Source organism: Botrytis byssoidea, assembly GCF_014898295.1.
Source record: "Botrytis byssoidea strain MUCL 94 chromosome Unknown BBYS_012, whole genome shotgun sequence".
NCBI classification, from domain to species: Eukaryota; Fungi; Ascomycota; class Leotiomycetes; order Helotiales; family Sclerotiniaceae; genus Botrytis; species Botrytis byssoidea.
Window position 1 is genome coordinate 46,609 of NW_024065853.1, and position 17,370 is coordinate 63,978.

The window sequence follows — 17,370 nt, forward strand, 5'->3', positions numbered from 1 at the left end:
ATTATTCAACCTCTTTCATATACGAAAAGTTTCAGGTTGTTGGCAACGCAGTCTGGACTGTTTCAATCTCTGCTCATGTGTCGAATCTGCGATTAAAATATATACATAAGCCTTACTATTTTTGTCTGCGAAGTTCAGGATTTGGCATTTTCAGACCAAGAGGCTAATCCCGACAAACACCGGTGGCTGTATTTTCGGAGTTTGACTGTTTCTTTAAATCTACGTGAGTTGTGAGGCTTGATCAATTGTCTCAAAATGGTTGACACAATTCGAAGTATAGGTATCGAGGGTGGCTGTCTTAAAGACGTGGACAATGACCAAAGCTTGCGAGGATATTCCATCCATGTAATACCACAATCTTTTGGAAGCACAATTGGTAGTCCGGTAAGTCTTCCAAGTCCCTAAACAATCATCAACTTATTTGTGTCTTTATTCAGACCGCATTAGCGATCGGAGCATTTGCGCCTACTCTTACAACGCTCTCTTGTGCTCTTATGGGATTCCGCGGGCTATCTAATGCAGATGTTTTCGTTGCGAATTTCAATTTCTGGTAGAAAATCCCTTCCCTTCCCTTCTTTCTCCTTGAAAGTTCATCGATTTAATCCTCTTTCAGTGCAGGTATAGGCATGGTTATCTCTGCTCAGTGGGAGCTTGTTCGGGGCAATTCATATGGCTATACTGTCCTGAGTGCATTTGGACTTTTCTATGCGGGATTTGGTGCACTGGACATTCCTTTTCTGGGGATATCAGCTGCCTATGGGAATGATACTGTACAGTATAACAATGCCCTTGGATTCTTTGTTTTATGTAGGATTTCATGACTGCCTATTGAGGAACTACCAAGCTGACAGAAATAGTGTGGTCTGTCTTTAATTTATTTTTCTTGATCGGATCACTTCCAATGTATGTTTTATATATTCTACCGCAGAAATTCTTTTGCTTGAGATCTAATCAATACTCTAGAAACCTCGTCTATATTGCCATCTTCTTTTTTGTACAACTAGCCTTCACTCTCGTCAGCGCATCGTACAGCAACCGTACACTTCTACTTAGTCGGAACGCGTTTTTCGATGTGTTCCCCTAATTATTATATATTTATTATATTAATTATATTATTACAATGTATTCCATTAAAATCAATTAATTATAATAATATTCCTTATATATAATTGAATCCATATAACCACAAAAACATAGTGGGAAGGGTAGAGGTAAGCAATAATCATTAAGAAATTGTGAATATCCTCGAAATAAGAAAATCGATTATTACTTATACTATTAAAATGAATTAATTACACAATAACAAAAAGACTTTATTTAAAAAGGTTAAAAAGAGATTATATATAGATTGAAATAAACAAGTCCTATTATACTATATAAGATTATAATTTAAATCAATATATTAGAAGATAATTAATACTTGTGGATTAAATTATAAAAGGAATATTATTAAAAGGATTTTAAAGAATTATGGAATAATTAATTAAAGAGTTAGAAAGAGATTTGAACTTATAAAAAAACATATAATTAAAAGATTAGCTTAATATTTAAATTGTAGGGAGTAGATAGTAGAGGAATAAGAGCTAGTCTTCTAATTGAATGAGTGCTTTATAGAGCAGGGAAAAAGAAAAAATCAGAAATAGATATTCCGCTTTTCAAACTAGAAATGGGATTGGAATATAATCTAAATCTATTCTACAAATAAGAATATAAAGATTATAATCTAAGGAGACTTTTGTAATATTAGAAGGAGCAAGCTATATATTATAAATAGGGATTTCGAGAATAAAAAGTTTGAATATAATGTTAACTCTTATCTTAAGATTCTTAATAAAGAATTAGCTTTTATTTAAAAGGAATTAGATAAGAAATATCAATTTATATAGAATAATATTTTTATATATCGAATTAATAAAATACTAGAATGATTTAAAACTAGGAATATTCCTTTAATCGATTTTTGATCTCCTTATAGTTCTAATCATAATCCTATAGAATATATCTAGTAGTACCTAGAAATATATATTTTCAAAATGTTTTCTAATATTATATAGAATAAAAGCAAATTGGAATATATTAGATAAAGATTAGAAAGTGTATTACAAATAGTTTGGAATATATTAAATAACAATTTATTTATAAAATTAGAAGTTAATATAAGAAATAGAATAGAGGCTTATATTACAATAAATAACTAGTATATTAAATATTAGAAAATTTAATTAAACTATTTTTATAGAATTTTATTATATTAATATTAATATATAGATTAAGAGATTATCAAAGATTTAAAGTATAATATTAAATGGTTGATTTAATAATAAGAATTGAATAATATATGATTGAGACTAAAATCCCGGGTAAAATCCGGCCGACCAAGTAGAAGTGCCCTAGTACTGTACTTCTGCGCCGCAGACGGCAAGGTTGCAACAGCAGCCGCACTCAAGAAAACTGCCGGAGCCTTTGCTTTTATAGCGGGGATGTTTGGATATTATACCGTGGGACATCTGATTTGCCAGGAAGCATTATTTCTCGATTTTCCAATGGGCGATACTAGTCGATTCTTCAGGAGGAAATTGAACAATGAGAGGCCAGTTCCACAACAACATGAGAAGGAATCTCAAGCCTGAAGGATGATTTACACAGGAGGCACTGAGGTTCGTGAAAGATATTGTGATTATGGTATAAATTAAGGCTTGAGAAAAAGATACGGATGAATTGCTGAAGTATTTGAGATTTGATTTCCAAAGTTCCGAGTATACGTTATCCTACGTGATTCAGTCCACTCTTGGGTGCATTGATCGACGGACCACCTATCACCTTTTAATTTAACAAATTCACTCTCGAATTGTTTAATATTAGAATTTATAGTTCGATTGTCTCATTTCCCATGAACAATTGCAATAACTTCTTGGACATGCGACTTGATCTATCGAGAGATATTCACAAGTCAATTTTTGCAGTGTCCCGTCAGTTCGTACACCCACTGGTAGATGCACTGGTAGACGCGAGATTTTCGGGAGTGTGGTGCATGCATGGCTTTCAGTGCAATAGCATTGAAATTGTGGGTTTATGTGTGCCACACGGCGGAAAATCTACGGCAGCACAGACTTCTCAAGTGATACGCACTGTCTCAGCTTTGTAAACATCGAAGCTCATAACCACATCTGCTGCAAATATAACCTACCTTTAACCTATCACCTTCAACCCTTCCCTAAAACATTACGGCCATTGTCATAATTTTCGCAATGGCCCCATCAATTGACTTTCGCATTTCCAAAATCCACCCCTTCTACCGTGTTTTCCTCCTCTACATCGAACCTATTCTGGCCCTCTCTGGCGCCTACCTAGCCTACTCCCAACCCTACAAGTTTATCCACGGCACGGCACCTTCTTCGCTTTCTAAACCTTTTGTCTCCCTCTCCTCAACTCTTACACCGGACCCCGTGATACAGTTTCTCTCGACTGATATCGCAGCTCTCTATGTTCTATTCACGATCAACGAAGCGGTGGTCTTGAGACTCACTCGTGATTACTCTGTGTGGAAGGCCGTGGTGTTTGCGATGTTGGTGTGTGATGTAGGACACTTTTGGGGAATCTACAAGGCGGATTGCGTTGGACTTTTTCGTGTTGGGGGGTGGTCAACTGAGGAGAGGATTAACTACGGAATTCTCGGGTTTGGGTTGGTGTTGAGAATTGCATTCTTATTGGGGCTTGGGAATAGAAAGTAGGGGGAAAAGAGAAGAAGTGCACAGCTCCATGGCTTGGGAGCCTCTATTCATCTGGATGCCCTCTAATCTGAACATACATTGATTTTCATATCGAGGGTATTCTTCTTGACAGATTAGCACCCTATAATCCCCCACTTGAATCTCATTATTTCAAGGCAATTGATGCAGTGGCAAGAATATGCAGAGCTTTTGATATTATCATTTCTCACTACTGCAGCAACAATCGAGCCATGAATTGGTCATTAGCTCCGAATAGACACCAACCCATCGCATCTCATCCATCTTAAACACTCTCGACATGTGCAGTAGTCCTCTCTTTTTCCAATCCCGCCGTGATTCCCGCTCTCAATGCCTCTTCCTCCTGCTCCAATTCCGCCTATACAACTGCATGCGCTCTTCTCGCCGGCAAACCGCGCTGAAAGAGTCTATCAACCGCCTCCAGAGGAACGTTCTTCGTTTCAGGAATCAAGAAGAAGACGAAAGCCGCACCCCAAATCATCAATGATGCGAAGAACAAGTAGACTTCATATCCCATTGAAGAGAACATTTGAGGTGTGAATCTCGAGATGAGGAAATTCCATAGCCAATTATGGGCAGCGGCATGTGCTTGAGCTAGCGTTCGGACACTTTGGCCGAAGATCTCGGCGTTTATTACCCAGGGTGTTGGGTTCCAGGTTGGGGTGTAAAATGCCTGGAGAGTTATCAGTATGATATCGAGTATTCAACTGGTTGGAATACTTACAGTCCACAAGTAGAAAAAGAATACGGCAGATACACCAGAAGGGGGTAGGGAACTTGTTGGATGATCCGCAGGTTTTGCAATTGCAATGTAACCAGCGACGTAGTACATGCACAAAGCTCCACCGATGGATCCGATCATCAATAGCTTCCTACGACCCAATTGATCAATCAAGAACAGCAAGTAAATGATAGTTCCGACAGTTTTGACAACACCGAATAGACCGGTCGAAAATAGTGAAGTGTTGGTACCAATAATGCCAATACTCTTGAAAATAGTTGGAGAATAATAATTGACAGCATTGATACCAGAAGCGTTCTGCCAAAAGAATAATGCACCTCCAAGGAAAAATCTCCATTGGATTTTACGGCTTCTCGCGAGGAGTTTGAATGGTTGCCAGAATCCAAGACCACCATCCGCCATTTGTTATTCAATGTTTTGGTCGATTGCGTAGATCTCTTCCTTGATGTAGATATCATCTTCAGTAAGGTTTCGAATCCAGCATAGGTTTTTGATAGCTTTATCCCGTTTTCCTTTGCTCATCAACCACTGTATGGAATAAGAATTAGCAATGATTTTGAAAGACAACGTAATTGCGAGGAAACAGTGAAGAATTCAGAGGCCGATGTACTCACGCGAGGGGTTTCGTGAAGCCAAAATGATCCGAGTAATAACAGTCCGGAAGGAATGAGCTGAATTGCAAATGGAATTATCCATTGCTCGTGGTTAGATGAAAGAGTTTCAGAGATACCGTACTGCAGAGACAATCAGTTAAACCCCGTCACTCAACGATTGTCAATGTATGTCTCACATTAATCCAGAATCCAACCAGTCCACCAATCTGCCATCCCAATTCGAACATCTAAAAGGTCAGCAAGAACTTGAATATGCAATTGACTGACAAAACCTACGCAAACCAATCGACCACGAATTGCGGGTGGAGATATCTCGGAAATATAGATAGGAGCCAAACTCGAACAACCTCCTACGCCCAAACCAGCAAGAACTCGACCTCCATATATGAGACCCAGGCCACGATCTCTATTTGCACCAAGCATCATTGCAGCACCAATTGTAAACACCGCACGAAACACAGCCATTCCTCGGGCTCTTCCAAGGAAATACGCCGCAATGTACGCAAAGAGGGAACCGAAGAATGCTCCAGCTTGGTAACATGATACGATATTGGCGCTCACAAGATTCAGCTTGGTGGTAGATAATGCGGCGAAATTGAATTCCTTTTTGAAAGATGGGAGGGCGATAGTTGTTCCAATAAATGCGCTATCATAACCTATCATGACAGCCGCAAAGCCAGCGACAATGGAACATGCATAAACCCGCCAATTATAGACTTGAGAAGGAGTTGGGCGATCCTCAACTTTGGATAACATCCCCATGATTGCGGATTGGGGCTCCAATGCTCAGAGACAGATGTTGAGATGTGAATCGGGGTATGGCAAGAACGAAAAAAATTGTAGAATTGATTGTGCGCATGGCTCAATCTTATCCAGAGCTTCTTATCCACTTTCACACATACGTAACCTTCACCCTCACCGGAGCTTCCATGTGAATATGCACAGCTGAGGCGTGAGATTGATAGACCAATAATTTGTATAGAAGCATGGTTCCCGGTAAAAGATTGACCCTCATAACCTGGAATTTATCTCCCATCTGATGTGTGTAACGAGGGAAATCGAACATATTTGCAAGTGATCAGTGCCAGCAATATATCATGAACTAATTTGAGAAATTGATGGCTTTTCATGTATCAGGTAAATGAGCATCGAGACTATGTTTTTAGGCCCAGGTTGAAGTAGAAAATGAATCCAAGCTCCTCCAGTTTCATTTACTAATCTAGGTACCGGTAGCTGAGTTGTCGTAGGAGAAAAAAAACAAGCTGGAATTGGCTACCGGCAAAGCCCTTCAATAATTCCATTGTTCCATTTCAACCCAGAGAATTAATTGTTTAAGAAACCTTGATAGTAGAAGATTATTCAAGGATTTACTCAATATTATTAACTTTTGTGATTTAATTATCGATTGATTTATCATAGAATTGTCCAGGGTGATGATTTTGGCCTCTTTTTTCTCCTATGGTATGTATGTAGAGGCTGACCAAGACAGCGGCCGCCTGCAACCCCGAGCACCCCGTCTTCTCCAAACCCCAGTCCCCGCGAATCCACAGAAAGCTACCCCGCAATCTTACTGACAAGCGGATAAACACTTTCCACTCTCCCTGCAAGCCTTTCTTTTGTTCTTTCGTTCAAAGCTTGTTTCTACATTAACAAAAAAACTAATATGTGATCTTTCATTGGGAGAGCGCGGAAGAATATTGATCGAAGTTTAGCTTGTGGTGTGGGCTGGCTTTTCTGAATCCATCATCGAGTGGACCCAAATGCTTACCACACTATTGGAAAGCTTGATTTTGCTTCTTGGGCGTTGGAATTCAGAACATCTTGCTATGGAGCATTTTGGTCAAGAAAGTGGGTAGGTTTGCTGTTCACTTCCCTGCACTCATTGCTTATTACACATGTGCCATAGATCAAAGCTGGCGTGCCGAATCCATTATCGTTTTCATTGTCCGTCGCTCGCACGATTACGAGACGAAGGAATGTGAACAGATGATTCTCAACTATCATTAATGTATCCGCACAGGAAGAAAATTCCTCAGATGTGAACTACTGCTCAGGTAGTGAGGTCTCAGACCTAGACAACTCCTGAGGTCTTCATAGGTTTGTATCGGTTCAAAATGTCATGTTGGGAACATCCCAACATGTCCACTTTTGGAAAAATCCCGTGCTTCGTGCTCACACCGATACAAACTTTATAAAAGGGGATACTTTTTAAGATTGCCCTTTCCACTTAGGTCTGGATTCGACACAACATTTCAACTTTGCTCCTTATCATTCAATACAACTATTGAAACTTGGATTTGAAGAAACTCGACAGGTTCAAGTGGAGTCGACTGATATCGAGGGAAAAGTAGACGCGTCTAAAACACTTGGCATTTGGTTCCATATCATCATCAATGTTAGCTTGTTAGATAGTCAATCGGATATGTAGCCTGCTTTGATCTTGAGTGTGCTACATTATTAATCCTTATCAACTTTGACATTTTGAACCTGCTTCACCAGAGATTCGAATGATACCTCCGAGAAAGAGTCCCCCTAATCAGAGAGAATGATTCAAAGCTAGAAATGTGATATAATGACATCCTGTTTTAGTTTCAAAAAAAGAATCTCAACATAACACGGTCCTCACTCACACTAAAGTGTTCTTCGTTTTCCTTTCTTCACCTGAGATTGTGCGCAATCAAATTGTGACCTCATGCTCTCAGCATTCATTTCTCTCTCTCTAGTTTTCTCTGCGAGTCGGTGTTCTGCGAGACAAAGTAGAACAATTAAATATATACTTCATTCTTGACTTAGCGCTACTTATGAGTTGCTGTATACAAGTGTGTGAGTCAAAACGCTTGATGCTACTGATTCCTGAGCCAACTGATCACTAAGCCATGGGTGACTTTCGATTTCATGCCTCTCCCCTTTCCCTATAACGTCAGACTATGGGACGGCAATCTTGGCAAGCCATATTCCAGATATCTATTCACTGTTACATGCGCAGTTCTGTGAACAAGCTAGACTCTTGCAGCGTTGTCAGATATGTAACACAGAAATCTCACTTATTTCATGCACGCAGCTACTGTCAACCTCAGTCTCAATCTCAAGGGTATATCTCTAATCATTTCTGTTCGTTGGCTGCGCTTGCAGAGCTACCTTTCCTTGTTCCTAATTACACAACACTCCTCCCCAACTCCTTTTTATTCATACCCACTGATCCAACCCGTATCAATATTACCACCCGTAGAATACCACCATTGCCACTAGCTACCTTTGATTAACTTTATCATCCCTCACTGATCATCATGAAGCCCTCATTCCTTCCGCATTAGTTATCATCTATCTTCTCCACTTCGAGTTTGGCTTCCTCCCAAGTTTCCTTATTTTTTTTAGCCCATTCAATTTGAGCTCTGGCGTATGCAAGCTGTGAATATGGTTAGTATGTCCGTCGCAACTTTACTGTGGGTATGCGAAAAAGGAATTGTAAAATGACGTGGACGCATACCATATATCTCTTCAAATCATCTTCTTTCTCCTTTTGAAACCTCGACAAATCCTTGAGAACACCTGCACTTGCATCTTTGACATCTTGTGCGGACGCAAGTTGAGCTTGCTCCAAATGTGAAATTGCCTCTCTGGTCTTGCTAATTTGATCCCTCCGTGTTCGCTCCGGGTCAGCATCAACAACGCCATGAACTGCATGACTTATACGTCCAAAGATCTTGTTTGTGATGAAATTTCCACTGGAACTCTTTCGATGAGTAGGAGGAATTTCTTCCTGTTGAGGGATTCCTTGAGAAGCAGATGGAGTATCGCCGTGAGTCGGAGGAAAATCGGAATCAATTGATGCCGTATCATCATGCGGTGATTCACGTCTTACTTGTGGCGGTTCTCTTGCAGACGAATTTGACCGCCGCGGTACATTGCCAGTTCCACTATTGGTTAGATACTGGTCAATTCTCTTTGCTTCAGCTTCGCTTCTTTCCAACTGCTCTAGAAGAACTCTCTTCTTAGCAAGGTCCTCGTTGGTCATTTCTTGTTGAACCCTCTTCAGAACGCGATATCTCAAGACACTTCGCACTACACCAGCAAATTGTGCACTCTCGCGCATGGGCTCAGCAAAGGTCGCACCTAAGGAAGCAGAGAGTTCCTCGGTCGCAATGTACGAAGAATCAACAGCTTGACCAACTCTTTCGATAGCTGCTGCAAGAGATGCCGACGGCTCCGAGAGCGAAAATCCATTGTATCTAGCGCCAAGTTCCGCCAAATCAGTTGACAATGAAGATAAATGGGTCAATGTCCTCCGATTCACTCGTTCAATAGGTCCGGTCAACAATGCTTCCAAGTCCTTCGTAGAAGATTCAAAGCTTATGAAGTATGGGTCCAAATCCTGCTCACTCAAATTCGCACTTTCCGGAGGGATTCTGCCAAAGACTTGCGGTCCGGCTGTAGAATGCGCCGCGGTGGAAGGACTCGCGGCATACTCAGAAGGTTGTGCTATCATACCTTGAGCATTGGTAGTAGATGTAGAAGCTGCCTTGAGTTTCGCAGAGGATGCAGGCACAGGTAGGAATGCGTGAGCAGGTGTGGGGTTGGCGGGGTCGAGTGGTGGGGCTTTCATGTTGGATTTTGGGATTGATGCAATAGGATGGGAATGTAATACTTCGTTCTAATGAGAGTTAGAATGAGAACGGTGGTGGAATACGAAAGATCGCTGACTTACCCAACTTGCATTTGGATCCAGAAATCTCCACCAAACCCCATCATTCCGTACCTCATCCATTCTCCTACATCTGTTCAAGAAGACAGCTAACATGCGCTTTCGAAGATCTATCATTTGTTGATCCACCTTTGCTTTGGTTGGGTTCGCCGCATAATCTGCTATGGTATGCTTTTCTGGAATAGGTGGAATGATCAAAGTAGGATGTAACCTGGAGAGGGCATCTCTTAAAGAGGCAAACTCGGAATAGCGACGACGCACTTCAAGATCCTACAGTATTGTTAGCTTGTCTATTTTAACTAGCTAGTTAACATACCCCGGTTCGAATCGTATACACAATGTATTTCCCACCACTCTCAGAGCTCTTCCCGGCATCAACAATCAGAATAGGGAGTTCCGGGTTCTCGTAAAGAATTTGTTCAATGCGACTATCGTACCCCCCCTTCTTCTGCCTTCTTGTAGCCTGAGACGCTTCGCCATAATCCTCATCACTTCCTGCCTCACTCGGATCATAACTTAGATTGCGCTGCTCTGGCACATTATCTTGGTTTTCGCTGATGGTGGAAGGAGTGCGTGGTCCACCAAAATCATGTTCTACGATATCCCAGCCCTCGGAGTCAGCATCAGACTCAGCACCTGGCGCATAGCCCAGGAAAACAGAAAACATTTTGATACAAAGTGATCAAATTTGCAAAAATGAAAGACAAGAACTTACGAGATCCAGGTGAGTTTGGGACAGCATTTGAAGAAGTTATTGAATCTCGGCGCTCAAAGCTGGTGCCGTATGGATTATTGTCTTCATCATTCCACATCCTGTATGAATGATACGGTTGCTTGTATGGTAAGTTTTCTGTGCTTCTGTTAATCTTTGATTAGTGATTAGACAATTGTTTGTGTGTTGTGATTTGATGTTATTCAAGATCATGGCAGTTGGAACCAATACTCAAGGAAAGCTTTCCTACATTCATTCTAAGTTCTAACATAGTTGATCACCAGCCATCGTCATTGGTGTGCACAGACCACAACCATCATTAAGACTTGATTGATAGGTGCATCAGGAGCCCCTCACAAAGTGAACTGTGGCACTGCAAGTAGGTAGGTATTCAAACATCTACTTCACATTTTGATTGATGATTGACCAGTATAAAAGATTTCTCGATATAATGAAAGGGCTGATATATACCATTAAAACGTGCTAAAAGTTCTGTCCTACTTGGCAATTGAGCTATCTCTACCTTCACATTACCCTTCCATTTGATCTTGGATTGTCCTCTTTATGCAGAACTATTACTCTATCAGCCAAACATCTAGTCAAGAGTTTTTTTTTCCAGGCATTGCACCATAGTCACCAGGTGGGAAGCTTCCTTTATAGACACATGTTATCAACCACTCACTCAATTGCCATCAGGTGTCAGGTCAGATAACCCAAACAGCTTCATCATATGCTGAGTCGATACCAACTAGTCAGGACTTCAGCCTGCTCGGGAACCCTCTCTCTCCTCCCTTAGTGAAAATCATTACATGAGACAATACCACTCTTGTCTCTTCATCACGGCAAAGGATATTCATTTTTTACTCTCAATCGATCAGAAAACTCACCTGCAAGTACTATATCATTTCTGATCTGATCTAGTAAGCAAGCCATATGCGAAGCATTAATCAATTGCACTTCACAGAATCATCACAACCAAGATACAGATATTTGTTTTATTTCATTTTCATTTCCCATCTCATTCCACTCCTGGAACCTACCTCCCTATCATCGGGTCGAGTTGCTAAGTCCCTTTCTATCCTGATACCTAATCCCATACTGATCATCATTCCCTATTCAATCCCCTCTTGAACCCTCTAATTACTTCCTCTCTTTTTCTGGATATCAATATCAATCATTCAATACCCTCTCTTGAGATCCTCATCTTCCTCAATTTTTCATCCGCAAAATGTTTTCCTTGACATCTCAACCCCGAGAAACAAAAAAAGATACACAGAACGCAAAAGCCATTAAAGACCGAGACAAGAAAGAAAGCACAACGAAGCGAATGAAGGTAGTAAAGAAAAGATGAAATGGAATAAATAAGAAATTGAGAGCTCGGTATTACAACACAATATTTCCTGCCCATGCCAATCAAATGCACGCAAGTTCAATTTCAAACAAATCAACTAAGCCACTTTTTCCTCCTCCGTACTATAAGCTCGAAATAATCATTAAAAGAAAGTCCCTGTCCTTAATTAATGTCCTGCCACTTCCTCTTCAGCCCAACCGTTGAGTCCATGCCCTTGTCCATCAATGCCAAGTCCGTATCCACTGTTGAAACCTCCATTGCCTAGACCACCAGAGAAAGAGCTTTGATATTGATGCCCTCTACCTCTTGGGTTTCCTTGCTGCTCTCCGTTTCCGTTACCATCTGGTTGTGCGAAAACAGGAAGGGAAACAGCCCTGCTGTGGCTTCCTCTAGCCGGAGCCAACAATCCATTCATGGTGGGTGCTCCAGACGATTGGAAACCATTCGTATTGCTAATGCTTGCGCTTGAACCGTGTCCATTGGACTGTGGTTGCTGGATGTTCATGTCATCCATGTTACCACCACCGTACAAAGCTGCTTGTTGCGCTGCAAGAACTTGTTGCTGCTGTTGTTGAAGAGCTGCAACGGAGTACGGATCAAGGTTTTGTTGTTGCTGTTGCTGAGCTTGTTGAGAAACTTGGTTGAGGTACATGGTCAAAGGATTGTTGCTTCCAGCGTTAAGAATAGTTGATGGAGTAGATCCCTGTTGTTGTTGCTGTTGCTGCTGCTGTTGGAAATTTCCGTTTGATCCATTGATTGAACCTGGAGCTACAGAACCAGTCGGGGAAGAACCATTCTGACTGGGTTGAAGACCACCCGAATGAGGAGGTGAGTTGACACCATCGCCGCGTGGAGATTGGGATTGTTGGACTTGTCGTGGAGGATTTCCACATCGATCTTTTCCAAAGTTGACTTTGAATCGACGGTACTCTTCCTTTCCTCGAATGGCCTCAATCGCCTTGATAGCATTTGCAATATTCGTGAAGTTTACGAAGGCACAACTCTTCTCTCGAAGAGTATTGACCAATTCAATCTCACCATATTCGGAGAAATCTTGTCTCAATCTCTCTTCGGTCCACGATTCATCCAAGTTACCAATGTAAACATTTCTTGATGCACCACCACTAACAGCAAGAGCAATTGCAGCTGGAAGAGCACCAGAATGTTTTCCCCACCCAATCTTCAATCTTCTGTTGTGGATCATCAATCCTTGCAAGTTGCTCAAGGCATAGAAAGAAGCAGCAGAGGTAGGATCAATGAATGTGACAAAGCAAATGTGCTTGTCGGGTATATATCGAATGTGATGTAAAAGACCACCTCTAACAACATTGCAAATTTCTTCGATTGTTGTTTCCGGATGAATATTACCCAGGTAAACAGTTCGGTTTCCAAGGTTGTTGATTCCACCCGCAGTTGTGGCAACAGCTGCGGCAGCTACGGATTGTTGAGCCAAAGCATTGGAAATCAAGTCACGATCAGCCCCATTGAGAACATGAGCATATCCTGGTGCAATACCAAGATATTGTGCAGCATTTTGTTGTTGGGTCTTCGAAACGTAAGCGCAACGATCCTTTCCGTAGTAGACCCGACGTGGTGATTGCCATTTTGCCTCCTGAGGCAACTGAGAAACCGCCTTGATAGCATTTCCAATCGACAAGAAATGAACAAAACCGATGGCCTTTTCTCGAACGATCTTCACTGTGTCAATTGGGCCGAATTTTCCAAGATCCTCACGCAGCTCATCCTCGGTGACCTCTTCACCAAGATTTCCCAAATAAACATTTCTCGAAGCACCAGATTGTTGAACGGCAAGAGCGACAGAGGTTGGTACTTGAGAAGGCTTTCCCCAACCAACCTTGATATCCTGGCCTCTGATGGAGAGCTTCTTCAAGATTGCATCTGAGTGGAAATGTGTGGCGGAACTTCCGTCCAAGAATGAGATGAAAGCACAGTTCTTATCTGGCAAAAGTCGAACAGACTCAATCTGTCCACTTCGGACGTGACCGAGGATTTCTTCCGCGGACGTCTCAGGAGGAATGTTTCCCAAATAAACAGTTCGGCTGGTTCCTGAAACCAAACCAGGCGACATTTGTACTGGAGAGGAAGGAGCCATGCTCATGTTCTGCATCCCGTTGTTCATTTGAGCAAATCCACCAGTTGGTGATTGTGGGTTGTAGAACTGAGGTGCGCCATAAGTCGAAGGGGAGACCAAGCTCTGATAGAGTTGAGGAGACATAGGCCCAGTTGGGCTTTGAGGTTGCTGTTGATTCTGCTGTTGCTGTTGGAATGTTGCATAGTTTTGGAATTGAGGACTTTGGAACGCAGAAGGAGTCCCTGGTTGGAATGGACTACCAAGGAGAAGTTGTGAAGGTAACAAAGGTGTGAATTGCATATCGAATGCGGTTCCTGGTGTTGTCATATCATTTTGACCTTGTTGGCCCATGCTCTGTGTATTTATTGAAGGAATGTTCACTCTGCGAGGATGTCTATCACCATAACCACCCATCGAAAACTGATTTGAGCTGTATGCGCCATGAGAGAAGCCCGTATCGCTGCTGGAGGGCTTCGATGCATGCCCAAAGGGTCTATTTACAGATGTCGCTCCAGATCCGCCATTTTGAGATTGTGACTCCTGCATCCCGAGAAGATGAGGTGGCAGGACAAAGCTGTCCCGCACAAGAGATGATATTACCGCCGTTTTGAAAGATTAAATTGTGCCTGCAAAGGCACGTTGAAGAACTTTTGGTCTTGAAGATTGAATGAATCAATTGACCAAAAGATATCCAACAGAAGATTAATCTGCCAAAAATCGTGAGAAGAGTGAATATGCCGAGAAGTTTAAATTCGAAGGATTTGTCTGAAGTGAAGTTTGGGTATGTATTAACAAAGCTAGGTATGTAGATATTCGAGGTTGGCTGGTTGGCTGGAATTGAGAATGTTTGCCGCTATAAACAAATTCTTGTATAGATAGAAATATGAATATTAAAATAGGTTCAGTTTGTATACAAGTATTCGAATCGAAAGGAGGAAGTTGTCGATGTGAATCGTCGCAAAATATCTATATGATAGATGTTCAAAATGTGTTGGATCGAAGGAATGAACGTTTAAAGTTGAGTGAATGCTCAAAGGACTTTACTTTGACCGCAAAGGATTCCAGTCGAAGTGATGGTCGTTTCGAAGCGAAGGCAAATCGGGCAGTTCTAAAAGAAAAGCTTCAAAATATCTGCTCGATGCAAGATATGAGTGGATTGTATAGAGAATATTGGAACAATAGTAACAACAAAGAAGTTTTGTCTTTTTTTTTTCTAAAAAAAAAAAAAGGAGGTAGACTTTTCGTCAAGCTTATTCGAATAGTTTGGACGAATCGATAAGGACTGTCTAGATTTCTTTTCTTCTCTGATCTTCTTCTTCTTCTTTTTCAAATACACACTTCTTCTGCTCCTCTTCTTGTCTTCTTCGATTCAATCCTCTTGTCGATATTCGAGAATCAAAAGATCAAGAATTAGAGTTGTGAAAGGGTAAAAAAGGGGAATGCAAGATAGTCAATCCGCTTTTTTTAATCTCTCTTGAAATGGGGACCTGATGGTGGAAATGATACCAAAAAAGAGCGTATTCAAATGGATTAACCAAAGAAGGAATAATTGGAATCAAGAATCAACGAAAAAGGAGTAGAATAGAATTGAACAATATCTTGAAAGAATTGTGAATTGTTCAAAGCATAATATAAGAAGTAGAGTAATGAAGGAAGAGAGAGAGGGAGGAAGTGAGTTGTGAGTGTGAGTATGAGAGAGGACTGAAATGAAAAAGATAGAAAGCGGGCAAAGTAAAGTTAGGATGGAATAGGGACGATGGAAAAATAATACATAGATAATTTATCTGATCGAGCATGTTATAGATTTGAGCCAATCAAATACGAGAATGCATGAATAAGAGAGAGAAAAAGGGAGGCATTCCTTCATTTTAATTAAACCGAAAGTAGTTTGGGGTGATGGCCTGATGTGGGATAGTATGATTTAACATGGGGTCCTTCCTTTTCTAGAATGATTCCCGCCAGTACCTCACTAGTACCTAACTAAGCTACCTGGTACCTTTTAGTTATCCATATTACTAGGTAGTTCATTATGATCCTCCCCTTTTACTCGAAATATGGAAATGAATTTACGGTATGGGAGGGGATATGGTATGAGATGGGATGGGATGGATGGTATTGGATATGGTATGGTATTGGATATGGTATGGTATTGGATATGGTATGGTATTGGATATGGTATGGTATTGGATATGGTATGGTATTGGATATGGTATGGTATTGGATATGGTATGGTATTGGATATGGTATGGTATGGTATTGGTATGGTATGGTATTGGATATGGTATGGTATTGGATATGGTATGGTATTGGATATAGGATCTGGTATGAGAGGGGATATGATATTGGATGGTATGTGGTATTGAATATATCATATGAGATGGGGATGTGGGATGGGATGGTATCTGGTATCTGGTAGGATATGGACATTATAATGATTATACCCAGTAGGTATCGACCATATGCTATCAATTTAGATGCCCGCTAATACGGTAGGTAGGTGCCTTTTACCCCTGGACGCCTCCAAGACCGTTTCTCGTGTTGCACTACCAATATGTTTATGCAATCATCTTAAAATAATCATTCTTGAGAAACATTTCATCCAAAATTCATTAGATGAAATCACACTGATTCACTTACACATGTAGGTATACATATACACATACTCAATCGAGATATGGTAGAATAGAAGAAAGAAAAAGGAATACTCTCTTCTCACTCACGAATCAATAAGAAACTCATGCCTACCCTAGGTGATTAGGCGATGCATTCATTTCCAACATCATCTCGGACCCTTCATCTGGGGGTCAACTATCATGTAAGCACTCTAAGCTACCAAAACTCAAAATACCGTGGTACACACATTTTAAGGTATTGGCGCAGAAAGAGCGTCAAGATATCAAATCATTCTTCACCTCAATCATCACAGCCTACCATCGACTAACATACAGAATCCTCCATAGCCGCGGCGCATATCTTGGGACCTACATGTTGATACAAACGTAGGTACGAAGCCATAGCCATAACCACCATCAGGTATGATACAACAAACAAAGAGCGCTGCCTCTTTCATCTCCTCAGCATTCTAACACGGATCCAATCGCAGCGCCAACAATGTATTCTAGACTTTGTTACTATGGAGAAGACCCAAAAGAGCAAATCCATTACGACTGTGTGGTGATTTTTGAAGCACAGTATGGAGAAAAACAGCACACGATATGCACTTATGGATCTCGCGTCGAATTCGTGGTTAATCTTCATTCATCAATTCAGGGTCCAAATCCATCGACTCCGTAATACGATCTCCAACACCGCTCATGGGTTGTCCTCGTTTCTGCACGCGATAGGCATAAAACCCTCCCATGACTTTTGGGCAACCCACCGACTTGTCCAGCCCTTGTGCTTTGAGGG

The 17,370-nt window shown here is 41.2% G+C and overlaps 6 protein-coding genes across 6 annotated transcripts; 2 read left to right on the forward strand and 4 right to left on the reverse strand.

Moving 5' to 3' along the window:
• Positions 1-626: 626 nt before the first annotated feature.
• EAE97_006428 (uncharacterized protein) lies at positions 627-2,630 on the forward strand (the record flags this gene model as incomplete). The annotated part of the gene is made up of 3 exons (XM_038876941.1): positions 627-807; positions 858-1,015; positions 2,520-2,630. 3 exons carry the CDS (start codon positions 627-629, stop codon positions 2,628-2,630), a joined length of 450 nt encoding a protein of 149 aa, XP_038731873.1.
• A 618-nt stretch (positions 2,631-3,248) lies between these two features.
• Positions 3,249-3,731, forward strand: EAE97_006429 (uncharacterized protein; the record flags this gene model as incomplete). Its single annotated transcript, XM_038876942.1, has 1 exon — positions 3,249-3,731. One exon carries the CDS (start codon positions 3,249-3,251, stop codon positions 3,729-3,731), a length of 483 nt encoding a protein of 160 aa, XP_038731874.1.
• Positions 3,732-3,890: 159 nt separating this feature from the next.
• EAE97_006430 (uncharacterized protein) lies at positions 3,891-4,893 on the reverse strand (the record flags this gene model as incomplete). The annotated part of the gene is made up of 2 exons (XM_038876943.1): positions 3,891-4,422; positions 4,474-4,893. 2 exons carry the CDS (start codon positions 4,891-4,893, stop codon positions 4,108-4,110), a joined length of 735 nt encoding a protein of 244 aa, XP_038731875.1. The 3' UTR covers positions 3,891-4,107.
• Positions 4,894-4,896: 3 nt separating this feature from the next.
• EAE97_006431 (uncharacterized protein) lies at positions 4,897-5,867 on the reverse strand (the record flags this gene model as incomplete). Its single annotated transcript, XM_038876944.1, has 4 exons — positions 4,897-5,019; positions 5,106-5,225; positions 5,282-5,332; positions 5,382-5,867. The coding sequence occupies 4 exons, from the start codon at positions 5,865-5,867 to the stop codon at positions 4,897-4,899; spliced, it is 780 nt and encodes a 259-aa protein (XP_038731876.1).
• A 2,321-nt stretch (positions 5,868-8,188) lies between these two features.
• On the reverse strand, positions 8,189-10,738 carry EAE97_006432 (uncharacterized protein). Its single transcript, XM_038876945.1, has 5 exons — positions 10,523-10,738; positions 10,124-10,443; positions 9,811-10,077; positions 8,593-9,756; positions 8,189-8,511 (listed from the first exon to the last, which is right to left on the reverse strand). Exons 1-5 carry the CDS (start codon positions 10,617-10,619, stop codon positions 8,416-8,418), a joined length of 1,944 nt encoding a protein of 647 aa, XP_038731877.1. The 5' UTR covers positions 10,620-10,738; the 3' UTR covers positions 8,189-8,415.
• A 1,298-nt stretch (positions 10,739-12,036) lies between these two features.
• Positions 12,037-14,508, reverse strand: EAE97_006433 (uncharacterized protein; the record flags this gene model as incomplete). The annotated part of the gene is made up of 1 exon (XM_038876946.1): positions 12,037-14,508. One exon carries the CDS (start codon positions 14,506-14,508, stop codon positions 12,037-12,039), a length of 2,472 nt encoding a protein of 823 aa, XP_038731878.1.
• Positions 14,509-17,370: the final 2,862 nt, after the last annotated feature.